Source organism: Ambystoma mexicanum, chromosome 3p, assembly GCF_040938575.1.
Source record: "Ambystoma mexicanum isolate Mex_15411 chromosome 3p, UKY_AmexF1_1, whole genome shotgun sequence".
NCBI lineage: Eukaryota > Metazoa > Chordata > Amphibia > Caudata > Ambystomatidae > Ambystoma > Ambystoma mexicanum.
Genome location: NC_090925.1, coordinates 1,113,540,823 through 1,113,560,676, shown reverse-complemented (window position 1 = coordinate 1,113,560,676; position 19,854 = coordinate 1,113,540,823). Strand labels below are relative to the sequence as shown.

General features: G+C 44.6%; 1 protein-coding gene across 6 annotated transcripts in view; it reads left to right on the top strand.

Moving 5' to 3' along the window:
- Positions 1-19,854, top strand: part of RNF14 (ring finger protein 14) — a 561,830-nt gene that overhangs the window by 479,563 nt on the left and 62,413 nt on the right. For all 6 annotated transcript variants that reach the window (XM_069652473.1, XM_069652478.1, XM_069652472.1 and 3 more), the window contains one exon: positions 6,075-6,205. In XM_069652473.1, coding sequence (XP_069508574.1) covers positions 6,075-6,205 — 131 coding nt within the window. The remainder of the gene's footprint in view (positions 1-6,074; positions 6,206-19,854) is intronic.

Here is a 19,854-nt window from a genome sequence, read left to right as displayed (position 1 = left end):
TGAATAAAAGTCTATAGCAATCACTATGCCAGCTATGTGTCAGTCTCCTCCTTCTGCACCCTTGCAGTTAGGACTAACATTACAATAACCAACCGTAGTGATGGATTTCTCTGAAGCATGGATGGTATTGATGGTTCAACAGAGAGGGTTTTACGGAGTTCCTTAACACGATGGGAGTCCTTATCCCCAGAAGAGTTCTCTCCCGCTGACCCTTGACCCTAGCAGAAATGTTGAATAGCAGGCTGACCTCCCTAGCCTCACAAGGAAAGGCTCCCTAGTGGGGAGCTGTGATGAAACCCTGCAATTCGTTACACTCTCCATAATTTGACAACTCTTAACTGTTTCAGTGGTGGAGATCATTAGTGGGCAGGGTAACTTCCAACCTGGAATTTGGTTAAGATGTGCATTGGAGCCATTCTGTAAGTCGCCCAATGGAGCAGAGTATCCAGAGATGTGACGAATGCATTGGAGAATTGGAGGACTGATGCTGATGGAAACCAGCATGCCACAACCTATTTTGCCTCCCCTGTAACCAGTTAAGACCTTTAATGGTACCTTCCTTCTTGGCCTGGTGTGATCTACTAGTCCTGCAATGTGCATGAGGGTTCTGTTGTCTGTGGACTTCAAAGCGCCCTGGGAGCATCCTGTGGGCTGATCGTTCACAGAGCAGCCTCCTGTGCTGGAAAGGTCACCATCCAGAGCTGGAGCTTTCGGCTTTGCAGGCACTCCTTTTGTGGCCCGGGAATATAGTTGCCTGCCTTATCTGCCCTCCTTCCTGGAGAGGGGGCCTACCTTAAGCCTGTTCTTTGCTGCCACCACAAACCGAGCCTGCTGGCCCCTGGCCAGTAGCCTTCGCTGCTACACTTTGCCTAATGTGTCATTGGGGCTCCCTCCTCATCAGCCACTGCACCCACAACCCTTGGACTCCCGACAACGACACCAACGACAGAAGTAAGTATCCCCAGTGATTCTGAGTGCTCCAGGAATGGTAGCTCGGCAAATCACAGTTCTGGGTGCAAGTGTTTATACTGCATGGGTATAAGTCCACTCCCTATCATTACTTTCCTGGCTGTGAGCGGTGGAGGTGAGCTTTTGATGCCCCCATGGGTAATCCATAGTGTGGTGAAATTAGAGGTGTATCTCTAATGTTGTCCTAAAGCCTTTTAATGGCTTGTGTATCTGCTTCAGCTTAATGTGTTGCAGAGGCCACCATCTAGTGGTTTGTGATGTAGTTTATGATCCCCACGTTGGGGTCCTTTTTTTTGTGCCATCGGTGTGGTTGAAATGAAATTATATTTTATTTATATCGCGCTCATACGCAAGTGTTTCAGAGCACGACCAGGCAAAAAGGGAGGGAAACAAGGGAGAAAAAACAGAAAAACTGCTATTTTACTAGGCCCAGTGACATTTAAGAAAGCGAAAGTGCATGGAAAAGGAAAATATGGGGAAAAGTGCATGGAAAGGGGGGGGGGGAGTAGAAAGTGCGAGGAAGAAGAGAGAAAACATAAATATTAAATAGAATAAATAAGGGTGATAAACCATGGTAGTGCAGCCAGCAAGTGGCAGGTGAAAGTTAGTCATAAAGGTATATCTGATAAGTGCAGAAGAAAAGTGGGAGGGGGACTGTATGGGTACAGATACAGAACCCTAGTGCAGATGGTGGCAGGGTGACTAGATACCTGGGCCCGAAAGAACAGAGGGTGGCCAGGTGAACGATGCCAAGAGAAGAAACGGGTGTAACCGCTGAAGCTTGATTATAATAACTCCTGCCTTTTCCATGGGCAACACCTACGCAAATCTGTGCAGCGTAGTAGAGCAAAATATTGGTGTTGCTCTAGAGGTCAATATTTTCATTATTTCTAAGAATTATGTTTTCACTTGCTCTACTTGCCCTTGCTTTAATAAACTCATGCAGAGCACTTGTTTGAAGTTCTACCTACTTGTAATGCCTAGTCTGCGGCACAAGACACCCATTGGTTGTGTAATAAATGTCCAGAGACCATGGGCAGGATAGGTGCCCAGCGTGTAAAAAGCTAAAGCCTAAGACTGGCAGGGTTCATAGAGAAAAACAGTGTGTAGCGTATGCAATGGAGGTATATGCTTGCAATCAACTATGGGCCTTAGGCACTGAGGACTCTAAACACATACAAGCCACAGAAAGACTTTTACCTGCATGTGTGTTAAGGCCTAATAGTTTATTTGTATGCTTCAATGTGAACACAATTACTTGGCTTCAGAGTGTTTACAACTGCACTTGCACACCAGCACCTGATCGTCTCACTCTACCTTTCTGCTCAGTCGACCATATCTTGAGAGAGATTAAGACCACGTGTGAAAAGCCCTTGCTCATCACCTAGGTTGGCCTCTCGGAACCCCTCCACAAATATGTTTCTGAAAATCCCTTCTAGCATTCACTACCTCCAACTTCATCTGCACCACTGTTTTTCTCTCAACTGCCTCCTACTTTGCTCGCCAGCTCCTCCATCTCTTTCCTCCAGCTTCCTGCACTGTGCTTCCACTCTTTCCAATCTGTACCTTTGTCAGTCCGTAGGCCTGGCATAAGAGCCTAACTCCAACTGTAGGGGATCTCCCTTGATTAACTGGGTTCAGGTGTGCCACCACATTCTTTCTACAACCTGATGTATTAATTATTCTTTTACCCAACCTTCCAAATACGTTCTTAGCCTTCCTCCCAGATTCAGTCCTCTGGAGACCTTGCGACGAAGGGGCTCACCACCATCTTGAATCTTGGTCTCACGCATGTGATCGGGAGATTTATCATTTTTATGCTTCATCCCCTCTTCTATTTAAACCCCCAGCACTTTTTGCTTGACTTCTGGACCCTTTTCTGAAATTATGATTGAGTGGAGCCTTTTTCCACTCATTCATTCTTATGTGCTCTGTCTTTTGGAACTCTATTCTTTGTATTGTATTGTACCTATGCTATGGTGTCTATTTTCCTCCATAACTCTTAAAGGCATCTGTATTTTACTATGGCAGCACACAGCTTCTTATGGGCAGTGTTGCCGGGGACCTTTGGGGTCCTCCTTTTGATTTTCTTTCTTTATCCTAGAGTAACTACAGTTCCTAAGGAAAACTTTATAGTTGGAGATTGGCACACACCACCTTATGTGGAGTGCCAAAGGGATGCATAGTATCTCCCTTCTCTCTGCTCCTGTGACTTTTTAGTCACATAGACAATCTCCTAGTTATTGCTGGTGGCAGTGGACGTGTTCTACCAACAAGTGTGTGATTTTTCTACCACAGCTATGTCCATAGCCTCAGTAGTGGACAATAGGGGCACCCAAGTACTGGGGCCTCCCTTCTTTTTTCACCATTACTAGCGTGGTGGTTCTTTGTAAGCCCTTCTACCATTCTGGGAAGGGGAGGCCTGTGTGTGTGTTTTGCCTTTGGCGGGAACCCTTGGGTGTCCCCACCAAGGCTCCAGAGTGTTTGGGCAGGCAGGAAGTGTGGGAGGACTTTTCCACCCCCCTTGTCCTTTGTCTGCCAGAGTGACTGAATGGGACCAGCTCCCACTGGGGGTCTGGCTGTCCTGATTGGACAGCCAAACGCCCTGTTCTGTAAACTGCTGAGGAAGATTGCAGAGGAGTGAGTGCTGGAACTGTATAAAAGGTGAGGCTCCTGGAGTAGAGAGCAAGTCGACCACTGGAAGATGAAGTAACCGAAGAAGAAGCCTACCAGAGGTTCTTGCAAGACCCTTCGAAACACTGTGAAGCGACCATTGCTGTCCTGACGCCATTTTCTGTGCGACAGAGAAACTCTGACGAGGGCGACTCTTTCCCTTTTAACTGGTGGGAACAGCCAGTCCCAAGATAAACTTTGATTTGAGCCATCTCCCGAGGTCCTGTGAGTTTCCAGAACTGTGGAACCCCAATACCAGGAGACCTGCTGCCCACTTAGAGTGTATCATCGTGGAAAGGCAACATCCATCCAAGTCTTTGCTCAGACCTAAGTACACTCCAGAGACCTAATCCAACTCGACCAGACCTCCTCAGAGTGTAGGACTGCAGGAACCGAAGATGATTGACTGGGCAAATCACTTCCTTTGTTGGTGCTGCAGAAAAGGCTCCAAAACCGCAGAGTGACACAAGAAGTTTATGAAAGCCGTGCCAGAGCTCCTCCAAGACTGCTGCTGAAAGATCCCATCCATTATCCTGCCTTTTGTCATCAGACCAAGGAATCCAGAGGTTGGGGTCCAGAGCTTCAACATTGTGCAGCATCCGCCACAAACGTTTTCTTCAAACCTAAGGTACTGTGGGGGAAAGGGTATTGCTTACCTCATTCCAGGAAGTCGCTCCAGAGCGTTGGAGTGCACAAAGAGGTGTCCAGGGCAACCCCCTCTTACCTCAGACTGAAGCTGCTGCTTGTGTCCCTTTAACAAGTCCTTTAACAGGGTTGGTTAAGACTTCTTGTATCTTCCTTCCTAGAGACTAGAAAGTATCCACGGTAACCTTTTGACTTCTGCTGCTTTTCAAGACTTTAAGCCTCTCTGAGCGGCCTTTTAGCTAGGATTGCGTTTTGGACTTCACTTGCTGTGTAGGGAAACCACCTCTAGAACCTGAAGCTCTACTAGGGTAACACTTACTGTTTTCCTTCCCAAAAATCATTATTTTATGTGTATGCTGACTAAATGCAATTACCGTATTACTTTGTGGGTGCGCGTTATCACTGATAGTACGGTAGACCTGTCAAACTCCTGTAACTACTGTGCGTTCAGCAACTACCAACTAAGAAGTGGCCTTTTGAAAGTATTGTAAAGTATACCAATGTGTGTTAGTTTATTGTGCTAATTATTTAACAGTGACTCTTGTGTAAATATAATCTATATTTTAATATAAATGTATGTGTAAGTGTTTCCTTGATGTGCATAACTAACTAGGGTCACTGTACTTACCTACAGCTCACATCATCCTTTTAATATAAACCTCACTGCTCCACCACTCTACCAAGGTCTCCGAGTTGTACAGACTCATATGTTTGCGATCTACAAACCACTGGGATCGCTTACTAAAGTCTTACCTCCAATTAGGACTTTAGGAAAACTCCCCTAACAGCTTGCGTGGATGGTGCTGAGCATGCTGGGGCAATGCCCACCACAGATTCACAAGCCTGGTTCGGCACCACAGAGGTTTCTCTGCTTTGAACGTACGTGCATTTAAGTTGTTCTCTTTTGCTTTGCTTGTGAAGTGTCTCTCATAGCCCCCTCTGACCGTACCTATCTCATAAATGTTTGGCTTGGGACACCAGGTGTTTGTATTGTTCTGACCCAGCATGATCAGGGGTTTAAGGTCAACATGACAGGGACTTCTACCATACCAATGTTCTTTATATGCACAGAACCCATGATAGACTCCATGTGACAAACACCTGCTACGCAAGCTGGATGATGTCAGCCAGGGTCCTACTCCTCACTCCATGGCCTAAAATCACTTAGCGGGCTATGGCACATGTCGCCCAAGGATGTCTCCCGGCTATTCGCCCAAAAGTCAGGTAGCAGTGTTCATCACACCACACACCCATTTATCATCACAATTCTTGGTGTTTATAGTTAAGAAATGTAATGTGTACATTTACCAATATGTGTGTGGAGTTTCAGCCTATTTCGTCTATGGACATCGATTGTTGACAGACTGTTACCTGTTTAATTTAACAAACATGCTTTGTAAAGCATATTTCCTGATGTCGGATTAATGCACATGCGACAGTGTCTGTTGCCAGTGATTATTTGCTGCAACAATTGCAGCCTTGTATGTAAAACGATGACAATTTGTGTACTAAGTGTCAATCATTCCTAAAAACAGCAATTGTATGTTAGTATTGAAAAGAACGTGTGTGGCATCCTTTTAAAAATAAATAAACTTGATTAAAAAAAATATAAATGGATGATCTCATGGTGGAGAATTAGGTTTTCCATGACATGTCTACAAGTGCTCAGTTTGTCTAGACTGCACTACCTTGAAAAGCATACTAATCCTACCTGGAACAATGGTGCTTTGTGGAATCTGACATTACAGGTTTATTACATGATATATTAATTTCATTTTTTTCATCAGAAAATCGATGGCTGCAACAAGATGACATGCACTGGCTGCGCACAGTACTTCTGCTGGCTCTGCATGGGTTCCTTGTCTAGAGTGAATCCATACTCTCATTTCAATGATCCAGGGTTAGGATGCTTTAATCAGTAAGTAGCACAAATGTGTTTTTTCTCTGAAAAACAGCTATTTGCCTCTTGTGAAAATGACTAATGGCATTATATTGCGCATGAGCTCTTTTAGAGATGTTAAGCCCATCCCTTTGCATTCTAGTACTTTTGTCATTTAAAAATGCAAGAACCCGATTGCCCAGTAATGTGACTTTAAATTCCAGGAGCGACAACCACAAATAGCAGGAACTATGGTAAGTTACAGAATCACAAGCTTTCTTTTGAGAATGAATGTAGTAACATAAAACCAGCCTTGATGCATAATTTCAAGGTTGTTTTATACACGCTTGAAAGAAAATAAATTCTGAACCAATTACAGTGAGATTCAGCTTGGATGTTACTTTACAGGTGTGGCAGTTGTGCATGAGAAGAATATGAAATTAATGTTCCAGGTGCTTGATTATCTGACCCCAGGGGGACTTTTTAGATAATTGACTCTGTCTCACTTAAACTTCGTGTAAACTATGATTTTGACCTGCCTTGGCCTGCCTGGAAATGTCTGCAGGTGCTAGGACATTATCGCCCATGAGGTGTCCACTTGAGGAGTACTGGATGCATATGTCCTCATTGGCAGAATCAGTTACCTCACAGTACCTCTTTATGAGCCTTGCACATGCTGTGACAGGTGAGAGGGAGTTGTGTGGGGGCTCCCAGGAGAGCACAATACAGTTCCTGGTCTTCCCAACTTCCGAAATCTGCATACATTCATGGTTAAGTCACTTTTAAATGAGGGTGAAGCTAAATCTGTGTGTCTTTAATACTAGGTGTTGGCCCCTTTCAGTGCAGTGTTGTTAAACTGGGGATCACCTGCATAATTGTGCCCTTTCCATTCTCCCTGTCAGTTGTGTTCCTTTGCTTAGAGAGGACAGCAGGGTGAATTTGGGAATATGTGTTGTATGTCCACCTATACTGAGAGGCCTCCTTTTTGCAAGAATCTAGGTCTGCTAGGGGAGAAGTTGCCACGCTGAAGTTATGAAAGTACACATCATAGCCTGAACACAATGTGAGACTGGGTTAGTGCTATGTGTGGTGGCCTGAATCTTATATCCATTTTACAAATCCATAATTTTCAAGCCCTTTTCAGGTAGTTCTAGCACACCATACAGTTTGTGGGATACACCATACAGTATTGAACAGTGTGGGATATAAGAAATAAGCTATTTTGTACCTTTGGAAGAGGAAAGGCATGATCGTTGTGCCCAAATTGAGGATAGACACACGGCATTCCAAAGTTTCAGAAAATGCTAAGGAGTCATCGGCCAGGTAGAAGGCCAGCCAAGCAAGGCCGGATCCCTGATAGCCAAGATCTCAGAGGGTCTGAAGGAGAGATGATAAACTGTATGTAAATAACATTTGAACTTTGTAAGGCACTCCAAAGCTATTCTGAGTAGGGCCAATGCTGAAAAGTAAACAAAATGAATAGAATGCAGCAATAACAATCGAGAAGAATGAGAATAGATGTCACATGGCTTGGATGAGTCAAATTGAGGGAGTTGGAGACTTGGTTAAGCGCTATGTCTGAGCAGTAGCTGCTGCAGAACCCAGACTGGAAGGGCTCACAGGGCTTGCTGACCTCTCGGTAATATGGTTAAAGAGTACAAGTTCAAGAACTTTGGAATAGTGAGAAAGGAGAGAAGTGGATTGATAGTTGACTGGGTTTCATCTTAATGACGTATAAAAGTCAGCACCATGAAACAGAGCACGAGCATACCAGAAGAAAACAAAAGGTTAGAGAGGTGAGACACTGGCGCAGGTCAGAATACCAGTTTCTTGATTGTTGTGGTGTAACGTTGTCAATAGGAACAGGTTTTGGAAGCCCAGAGAATATGTAAATCCACCCTGGAGGCTCTGGAGAGATTGATGGCCTGTACGAAGAAAACTGTCTTAACAAATTCACAAAGTTTTCTCATGGGTAGGTAGGTTCACAAAGAGTCAACCTACCTACCCATGAGAAAGGTAGAATATTAGACTGGGTAGCCGACATCAACTGTGAATCTTCAATCACCTCTATCGAACCACAGACATGGACTGACCACTATCTTGTATCCTTTACTATTCCAGCCAAGCATGTGGCCATCAAGCCTAACCCGATGTCTCCGCCTCTCCCTACCAGGAACAAACAGTATATCACTACCGACAAACCTATGCCTCTTCTGAGCCTTACCTTGAACGCATCCTCCAACCTAGTAGTCCCTGTTAATTATTAGACTTATACAATACTACTATTACCCAAGCATTAGATGATATTGCCCCACTTAAATTGAGAAAAAGCAAACCCAAAGCACACCTCAATACTTTGTTCACACCTCAGTTAAAAGCTTTAAGATTAGAGAATAGAAAATTGGAAACCATCTGGAAAAATCTACCATTGAAAGAAAATAGAGACAATCCGAATGAGAGATCTTCCAAATACAAATCGGAAATACTCCGTACCAAACGTGAAACCTACAACGACAGGATCCAAAAAGCCAGCTCCAACACGAAGGAATTTTTTGTGATCCTTAGGGAAATGGAATCTCCCATTCTCCCTGATGACTCTTGCTCTAAAGATAAAACATGATATACAAACATCCATAATGCTTTATCTGACAAAATTGCAACGCTACAAAATAAAATAGCTGAAAAAAGACTTAACCTCTCCAAATCAGAAGCATACCAGAGACCTCAAACACCCAATTAACTTGCTGCTGGAATTTAAATTCACGCAATTTTCCACCTTGGAGGTTGAATAGATCATAGCATTGCTTAAACCTTCAAGATGCCAAAGTGACTTATGCCCGGCCCAAATAATAAAAGAAGCCTACAGACACCTTCCCCCATTTATAACTAAACTAATTCCTCATTCCGCACCTGCAAGGTACCCACAAACTTAAAAGATGCATGGGTCTTACCACTGCTAAAGAAATCAACACTGGACCCTTCTATCCCAACTAATTACTGCCCTATTACCACGGTCCCGTTCTTGCTCAAAATAATAGACAAGGCTGCTTACCTCCAGATCCAGAGGTATCTTGAGACTAACAACCTCATAGGATTAAGACAATCTGTCTTTCGACCACTTCATGGCACAGAAACTGCCCTGATAGATTTGCTACTACAAATCGACCTGTCAGCTGCGTTTGATCTGGTGGACCACAAACTCCTTTGTGAACACATCATTCGCGGATAAGTTCTCCCAAGAAGCCTCAAAAAGTGGATCCAATCTTTTCTCAGTAACAGATCTATGAGAGTCTTCTCTCTCTGTGCTGCTGCCAATCCAACACCCATTACATGTGGAGTACCGCAAGGTTCCTGTTTCTCTCCGACCATGTATAGCATATTTACCAAGCTCCTGTTCGATGACTTGGACCATCTTGGTGTCATCTACACTAACTATGCAGATGACACTCAGATACTCATACCTCTTTCGGGCAACTACAACACAGACCTCGCCTTAGTAAATAAAATGTACTCAATCATTCAGGCATGGATGGCAGCCCACAGCCTCTGCCTGAATGATGAAACTGAGATACTAATCCTAGGAGCCCAGGCTAACCTCAATAAACAGGATGAGCAATACTCATCTTTCAGTATTGATGGTATTGTGATTAAAGTTGGCAAGAAAACTCAAACGCTAGGATTTTATTTGGATTCTACCTTGAACATGGGCAAACAAGTTAACGCAACGGCCTCCGCTACAGCGTATACGTGCAAGTTGATTCATGCTTGCAAACCTTGCCTTTTCACTAATAGTTGCATCACACTATCAAGAGCCTTTATCCCATCTAAACTTGATTATTGCAGCGCCCTCTACGCAGGGGCTAGCAAATATATAACAGACAAACTCCAAATGTTACAAAATAATGCTCTTCAAACAGCATTAAGCATCCCGAGAAGAGAACATATCTCGGAGGTTAGACAATACAAATGGCTGTCCATCAAGGATAGGATTCAACTCAAAATAGTCTCCATTACTCACAAATACCTGAACAACAATGCTCCACAGTACTTAAGAGAAAGAATCATCAAACATTGTCACGGCCCACACGAGCAGCTAATTCCTATTGCATCTTAGCCCCTCGATTCAACTTGAAGAAAGCCAGCGGTAACAGCTTCCCTGCGCAGGCAGCTTTATTCTGGAATGCCCTTCCCTATCATCTACGAATTGACCAGACCTTCCTAAGTTTCAGAAAGAACACAAAAAATTGGCTAGCTATGAATGACATCTAACTCTGTGTCTTACACTACTCTGCTGTCGCTCCTTGCCATGGCCATGTAATGTACCTACTTTCTATTCTGAAGAAGTCATTTCAACCGAGAAAGATGACGGTCTAAAAAACCGGAGGAACCAAGCATACATTGATCGCTGCCATTCAAAAAAGGTTGGGATTCACATAGGTTTCCTTTAAAAACTTTACATCAGTTAGGATTCTATCCGATTGTCTCTAAGGTGGAGGATGCATTGTCCACTTTGGTTTTAGCAACCCTCATTTTCGGGCTTTCTTGATCCTATGTCAAGAGGCTTTAGCAAAAGGTAATTAGCTTTATTTAGATGTAAAATCCAGGCAGTTGCACATCCTTGACTCATGGTATGAATATATTAATCCATCTTTATTATCAGGCTTGAGGGGAAATGAAGGTATGCCTCAAGATGGGCCATTGCCTGAATCAATCTTTCCCATTATCGACCTAACAAGATTAGAGTTGAACAAGGCTTTGCAGGGGACTCCATCGCTGATGAGTTGATAGTGTCCAAACAAGCATACCTCGTTCATACAGAGCATATGAAGGTATCCACATACATAGACCAAATTATCTCTATGGCACACATAAGTGAACAAACCCACAGCTCACCACCCCTAATGTCTGCAACAAATAGAATTTCATGGACTGTGGCTGGTGTATGAAAACAAACTTATATGATGTTGCCTGGATGGGCTATTTAAGAATTTTAACATAGTTTGCCTCGAGGAATATTGGCTGGTGGAAGAAGTCAATGTACCAGGCCTTTGTTTTTTGGAGCAAAAGCTGAGAAAAGCCATAAGGGCAGGAACAAATGAAGATTGGCAGTTCTATTCCGTGACTGTGTATGGCTACAGGTCGCAAGGTTGTTCCCCAATAGTACACTGATTGCTTTTGTTCTTTTCTGCACCATATTGTTCTAACAAACATAGTGATCTACATCAATATTGCAAGTTTGAACAATCTAAGGAGAGTTCTTCATGATAGCACAGGGAATGGTGCAAATTGCAATATTATGCTGATGGGCAATTTTAATGTCCAAGTCGGTGAGTTGCTCAAAAATTATGACGAAAAGAAGGCTGCGGGAGGAAGCATGTGGCATTCCTCCTAGAAATCTCCCGTCAGCAAAGCACGAACGAACCAGCAGGTATTTAGATAACTTAATGTCTGAATTTGCCTTGGTGAAAATGAAAGATAGATGCCAGCAGGCATACTGTTCCTCCATAATAGAGTATATAATGGTGGATTGTTAACTCTAAGATTTTACTGTGATTGATTGCACAGAGAGCGACCATCAGCCATTTGCACACTCTATCGACCTACGGAAGCTGGATTGGGTTAATGAGATCCAAGTTGAAACATGGGGGGAAAGCGCACAAAAACACACGTTTCTTGGTCTCCTGTTAATACACCAGCAACTTCCTCTGATTTTACCAAAGCTACTGAAAGATTGTCTGAACCCTTCATAAGATAACTGTAGACACAGAGGACATTGTGTTTTTCCTTCCGGAAACGTCAAGGACAGGTACATGGTCCAAGGAGAGATCTGAACCTCCAATGTACAAGGTGTCTGAGGTTGTCACCTTTTATGAAGATAAACCTAATTAAACCAAAAACACTTCTTTTGGAATAGGGTAAATGTTAGAGCGAGTTTTCTGAAGTCCAACTAAGGGCTTCACAAAACAGTATCTGAGGCAGTCCACAACTACACTCTTAGTATAAGGCTGTACCACCTGAGAACATTTGGTAGCATAGACCGAGCAGCCAGGCTTATTTTAGGAGGGAGAGGGGGCTGTAGGCAAGCACAATTTATAGCATGTATGTGGTTCAAAAGAAACATTACACCCAGACGTATTGTAAAAATAAAGGTGTATTTTAAATACTTGTAGGCCAAGACAATTCTTGTCAGGAAGAAAGTACTATGTCAATTCATACAATCAATATAAAAAAACCAACACAATGCTTATGGCATGCAAACCAAAGCGTAAACCTGATTTGGAAAAACAATCACTAATTCAAGGTTAGTCAAACCTTGTGTAACACATTTAAAATAGCAAACACCTATTCATCAGGAGTAAAACCACATAAGTTGCTTTTAGATCACTATAAGTAATTTAAGGGCAGTATACACTAAGGGTCATAACATTCAGTGTTATTCTGTAGCAAGAGTAAAACAGTTATAGCAACAGTGTTGCAGGTAGACCCCATACAGTTACAATTGAATTACTTTCCAGAACACAGTTCAAAGCTAACTTAGATGCTTCTCAGAATAGTGAAACACAGTTCTAGGATCAGTATCAACTCGGAACTACATTTAGGATAACCTTAAGTTATACAAGGTGAGTAAAACCAATGTTATGGTAAACTATTGGTTATACTAAGGTTGCCTTTCAGATCAGTGGACCACAGACTAAGGTAAGCAATAACTCCATATACTATTTCAGAAATGCACTAAAGCAGATCAAGGTAAGCAAAGCTTCTGTAAAGACTATTTTAGAAATGCTCTAAAGCAGATCAGGGAAAGCAAAACAAAATGATACACTTTTAGAATGGCACACAGCTATTCAAGGTGAGTAAGATGCAGTTGATGAACATTTACAATTATACAATTAGATATATAATAAAGTGAAAGCAACTATATTACATTTTCAGAAGAGTAGAAAACAATTCACAGGCAAGTACAGTAATGTCAAATACGTTTTAGAATGGCAAAACATATTCACAGGTAAGTAAAATAACCTTCTATACTTTTTAGAATTTGGCAGAACTTTCACAGGTAAGTAAGAACTTTTGTAACTTATCCTATTACAGAGATCGTTACCTAGCCAACTCATTTACAAGTGAGTACATTGCAACACTTTTTATATTTCAAGGCAAAGGCCCAAACCTTGTAAGTCCTTCCCTATTCTTGGAGCATGAGTGTTTCAGTGACAGAAGGGGGACACTAGTGGTCTAGTGGCCAACTTTAGCCAGGTCAGGATAGGCACAGGATGCAGAAAGATAAGAGTTCCAAAGGATATCTCTTCCAACAAGTAAGTGCAGACTTCAGGGTTCGCTGAAAGGGTGCAGGTACTCCACAGAAGACAACCTAGACTTTCCCAGCTTTGTGCCAGGTTGAACAGTATGTGCGAATTCCCAAACACACGAATCACCCCAAAAGCTACACAGGATTCACACAAGATTTAAGGTAAGTTTTACCCAAGCCAACACAGTACCTCATCAGAGAAGAGCTTGGAGTCGGACGCCTTCAGGATGCAGCAGCACAAGACCCGGTCTTCAGATTCTTAGTCCTGGTGACAAAAGAAAGGACACTGAAGGGATTTTGCAGCAGCATTCGTCAAAAGAGGCAAAACCATTTTTCATCCTGTCCCTTTGGCCACTGAGACACCACCTGTCCAGATGCTGCAAGAAGGTAGCATGTTGGAGGAAGAGCCTCTGGAGTCATCATTTTTGGATCAGGAGGATGGGGAATGGGAACCGGACAATTCTACTAGCACCCCGTCAGCGAGTGCCACCACCACTTCCACCCACTGCTATGCCTATGGTTCCCTTGGGAACATCATCGGCCCCCAGAGATCTGTCATTGGACATCTTATCAGCTTTACAGACTTTAGTCAAAGAACTGCAGTACCAGATACCTTCTCCGGCCCCTCAAGTTGCCCCTAGTAGGGAGCCCTCCAGTGTTGCCCGCACAGGGGTTGTAATCCTGCAGCTGCGGCCTCTTCAACCAACACTTCAGTTGTTCTTAGTCCCAGTGGTTGCTCTCACAGACACAACCCCTGGTCCAGACACGGACACAGGCCTGGATACACATACTACAGATGAGTGTGAGGACCTTGTACCAGCGGATGGAGAAACCCGTGATCTGCCTTCACGAGATTCTCCACCAGACGAAATAGGTTCTTTTCATGTACTATTAACACGTACAGTGAAGCTCTTCGATCTGGTTCTGGAGTAACAGAGGAAAGAGGGTTTCCTGTTTCAAAGGAGCAAAACCTCCAGAAAATCAGTCATACCCATCCCTATACTTGACAGCATCTGGTCATGAAAATCCACCAACTCCTCCAAAAAAAGATTGCATAGGAAAGAAATATAAAGTTCTGAATACCACACCAAAGTGTCTTCACGCTCAGCCACCTCCTGACTCTGTTGTGTCAGCTACAGCAAATAAGGGATCGGCCAACCCTTCTCCATGCATGGTGCCCCCGGACATGGAGGGGAAGCAACTAGACACTTTTGGAAATCGGGTGATTGCCACGGCTACCACCACCATCAAAGCCGCAAATTCCTTGATACGACCCGGAATTGTGGTATAAGATGGGCCCCATCCTAGATGTCCTGCCTAATGGCAAAAAGGAGGATGCCCTGGCCTTGCTACATGAAGGGGAGGCTGCATCTGATCACAACATCATTGTAGCCCTAGACATAACCGACACTGGTTTCTGTCAAATGGGGGAATGGCGCCGTGCTGAGGCAACGGGTGGTTGAAGACCCGGAGGTGCAGTGTAAAGTCGTAGATATGCCCTTTAATGGAGTAGACCCCTTTGGTAAAAAGGTCGACAAGTCCATTCAGGCAATCAAGACAGACGAGGTGAAAACCCTTGGAGTAACCTTCGATCAGCATATGACCATGAAACAGCATGTCAGCAGTCTTGTATCCTCATGTGCATACTACATCAAATTGTTAGCACACCTAAGGCCATTGATCTCACAGGAGAACGCTGAGACTATTGCGAGAACAATAGCAGGTTCTAAAATGGACTACTGCTCTAGCTACTCATGGGTATCAGTAAGTCCGACTGTAATAGGCTGCAGGTATGCCAAAATGGGGCTATCAGAGCTGTTATGAATCTTAAATATAGAGACCATGTCACATCGGCAAGACGTGAGCTACATTGGCTGCCAGTGACCTCTAGATTTCTATTCTGAACCCTGACTATTATACATAAGTGCAGATCCGGAAACTTGCCTGGATACCTACAACAGCTGCTATCCACAAACAACAATGTACGAACATTAAGGTCGAACAATCAGCACTTTCTGTCTGAACCAATATGCCACACTGTCAGAGCAGCTAACTCAGCCTTTGTCTTCAATGGACCTAGCGCTTGGAATGCTCTTCCTTTAAAGATGCGATCCATTGACTCCCTAGAATTGTTGAAGAAGAGCCTAAAGGCATATTTGTTCAACTAAATGACTCTGAGACAGTTATAAATTATCTTCTCCACAATAGCTTTCCATCCCGGACTCTCTTACTTGTTGTTTGTGTCTTGTAGTGCCCTCATGCCCTTGGATTCATGGCGGCGCTATATAAATGTATTAAAGTAAAGCACTGACACCGCCCACTCCTGGGGCACCTTGCAGCAACAGAGGCAGCCCTTTTGATCTCGGAATGGCAGATTCTCCAGAACCTCCAGGGATTTACCGTCTTGCACTGCCTCACAGTAGGCGTACTGGGAGAGGTTGCAAGCATACAGAGGTACTCAACAACGACGAAGACTCTTCCCACATGCAAACTCGGGTCCAGGCCCCCACTTCAGCTCACTTCAGTGGGAGGCCGGTCGTCAGTTTGTCGACCAGTGGCGCAACATCTCCACCAACAAGTGGGTGCTCAACATTGTTCTACAGGGTCCCACCCTCGAATTTCTGGACAAATGCCCTTCCATTTCACCAATAAAGAAAAATTAACAGCTGCCCCTCTTTTTTACAAGAAGTTAGGTCCCTGTTAAAAAAAAAAAGGGTGGGGCTATAGAAGCTTTGCCATCACACCTCCGGGGCTCTGGAGTGTACTACATATACCACCTGGTGAGAAAAAAGTCTGGTGGGTGTAGGCCCATCCCCAACCTCAGGCTACTCAACAAGTTCTAAAATCGCAAACGTTCTGCATGGTCACACTAAAACAGGTTTTCTTCCAGCCGGAACAGGAAGACTTCCTCTCTGGACTTGGTGAATGCCTACTTCAGCATCCCCATACATCGCAAGCACAGGCATTTCCTTCGTTTCATGGTGTGAGGCAAGCATTACCAGTTCAAAGCTCTGCCCTCCAGCCTAGAATGGGCTCCAAGAGTCTATACAAAATGCTTAGCTCTGGTGGCTGCCACTCTCTGACGCCCAGGCATATAAGTCTTCCCCTACCTAGACGTTTGGCTAATGTGCGACCATCACAGTCACTAACCCTGCAGCACACAAAAGAGACCATCCAATGCCTGACTTCTCTGGGATTCTCCATCAACTTTCCAAAGTCATACATAGCGTGCTCTCTGAACGCTCTGTTCCTCTGCTCACGTCGGCATACACTGCAATGTCTAGCAACTCCATCGGAGGAAAGCGTCCAAGCCTTTCCCCACAAGGTCCTGCAGCTGTCTTCTCTCCAGCTGACAAAAGTTTGCTCCATCATGTCGCTACTGGGGATGATGTCTTCCTGCATTCCTGTAGTACCCCACTGCAAGTTGCATATAAAACCTCTTCAGGAGTTCCTAGATGCCAGGTGGAAGCCGGTCTCCTGGAACGACAAAATCGAGCTCAATCCGCCTCTCTGCCAAACTCTGCATTGGTGGGGCCATCAACAACCCCTCACACAGGGCGCCGCTCCCTTTCAGCGGTACATCAGGCCACGGTGACAACCGATAACTCCCTGGAAGGTTTGGGAGCGCATACAGGAGAATTCCATGCAAGAGGCCTCTGACAGCCAGAGGACAAGTCGCTTCACATCAATGTGTTGGAGCTCCGAGCGGTGTTCTGGTTCTTCACGTAATTCAGACCCCAGCTATATGGCAAGGTGGATCACATCTTTACAGACAACACCACCAACATGTTCTACATCAGGAAGCAAGGAGGGACCCGCTCTCCCATTCTCTCCAAAGAATTGCAAAGGCTGAGGAACTCGGCGATCCCTCACAATATGGTCCCCATTTCGTTTCATCTGGCTGGGATCCACAACACCATCACGGATTCCCTCAGCAAGGAACTGTGATCCTGCCATGAATGGGAACTCTGTCAATACCAGGTTCTCTGGCTTTTCTCAACACGGGGCTGGCCGCAGATAGACCTATTCACCACAGCGGCCAACTGAAAATGCACCCAGTTTGCTAGCAGGAACCCTCAAAGGAGGAGTCTGGGGGCGCCTTCTCTATTACATGGGAGAGCCTGTTTTGTCTACGCATTCCCTCCAATCCCTCTCCATCTACGAGTAATTAAGACAGAACAGAGCCAATGCAAGATGATCCTCATTGCTCCGACGTGGCCACGCCTAATTTGGTAATCCGACTTTGATCTGTCGGTAGCACCTTGCATCAGACTGCCTCCTCTTCCAGACCTGCTCTCCAGAGAAGGCCGATCCGTGCTCCACCACGACCCAGTGTCTGTCAAATTGACAGCTTGGCTCCTGCAGCACTAGAGTTTGGGCATTTCAAATTGCCTTTGGAATTACGTACAATACTGGCAAAGTCTAGATCTCCATCTACTCTTATGATGCTACGAACACAAGTGGAAGCATTTTACCATGTCATTCGCAAAAGCTCAACCGTCTTTGAATCAAGTCTTCTCCGTTTTTGCCAGATCTGCTATCATTAGCAAAGGCAGGCTTAGCATACGCATCAGTAAAAGTCCACCTGTCTGCTATCTCTCGTTACACTTGCACGATGGGTAGGCCCTCTGGTTTCATCGACTGATTAAAGAATTCCTCATGGTCCTGTTTTGGACTTTTCCTCCAGTAAAGGCGCCTGCCCCAGCTTGGGAGCTGAATGTGGTCCTCTCCAAATTAATGGGCCCACCCTTTGAGCCTATGCACCGGGCTCCTCTGAAGTATCTTTCATGGAAGATTGCCTTTCTAGTGGCTATTACTTCTGCCAGACGTGTCTGAAAGTTAAGAGCGCTCTACTACAAGCCACCATATTTAACTTTCTATCAATCCAGGGTGGTGCTGCACACTCACCCCTCATTTATGCCAAAGGTACCGGCAACTTTTCATCTCCACGAACCGGTGTTCTTCGGCTCTCCTATCTCTACGGCAGAGAGGGGATTGCATTCACTGGACGTTGCTGTGCGTTGAAGTTCTATATCGAATGCAGAAAGGACTTTCGCAAGACTTTGCAACTTTTTGTTTTCTATTTGGACCAGTTGATAAAGTGAAGGCCCTGTCGAAGGCTTCAATTTCCAGGTGGCTATCTAGATGCATTTCCCATTGTCATCGGCTTGCAAAGAGCCTGCTGCGAGGTAGACCTAAAGCACATTCCACTAGGGCAGTGGCTTCTACTACAGCGTTCCTGTCTGGTGTTCCCTTACTCAACATTTGCAAAGCTGCTGCGTGGCGGTCTACCCACACCTTAACAAGATTCTGCTGCATTGACAGGGATTCCAGGGAGGAGTCTAGTGTCGGGCAAGCAGTGCTTTCAAACCTATTTTCCAGAGGTGAGTGTTGCAGAGGTGATTTCTATTTGCTTCAGTGGAGCTGTAAGGCAAACCATTGGTTGTGATATATATATTCAGTGAGAAAATGTTAAAGGGACGTTATGGTTACAAGTAAAACCAAAACCCCCCAGTAATTCGGTTCCATGTGGTACAATCGCAGCAGAAAATGCCGTTTACACAAGAAATCGTGGCAAAAAGGCTGTGGTTTTGCCCCCGCAACCCCTGCTCCCCTTAAATGGTATAATGGGGTACACCTTTACTGGGTTAAACCACAGCAAATTTTAATTTTTTTTGGTTCTCTTTATTTTTTGTACAGACTACTTTTTTGCCTCAATTTTATTACTGCATACCCAGAAATTTGCTAGTTATGTAAGCTAAGCAACCATAACTCTATTTTGGAGAGAAGGTTTTCCCCGTAGGTGTCTGTGGGACAATGGTACCCAGTTGGTCTCAAGGGACTTTAAGGAGTTTTTGGAAAGGCATGGCATAGAACAGGTTACGACCTCTCTGTATCATCCACAAGGTAATGGGTAGGTCAAGAGGTTCAACCGTACCCTGATGGATGTCATCAGGATTGCGCTGGCCACTGGTGGCGACTGGGAGTGGGCAGTCATGGAAAGGACATTCCGATATGGGCTTGCTCCACATGCAGTGACGGCGGTGCCTCCGTTTGAATTGCTACGGGGTAGGAAGCCCAATACACATCTGTGTACGGGTTGGATGGGTAGGTCGAAGTGTGGAGGTGGAAGGGGGGAGAGAGAGAAATTACTGGTCAGTTGGCACAGGTCCAAGCAGAGATATGACCAGAAGAATGGTTGCAGAAATGTGTCAATGAGATAATTAAGGTGAAGTTGCCGGCAAAAGTGAGAAAGTGGAACTCGATGTTTTCCGAGCCCAAGGAGGTGGTTAAAGATCTGGGTCCTTCCATTTTGGTCAAGGGTGTGGGGATTTGGAACAAGGAGAGAGTGGTGGTATTGCATCGGATCAAGGTGTCGGTA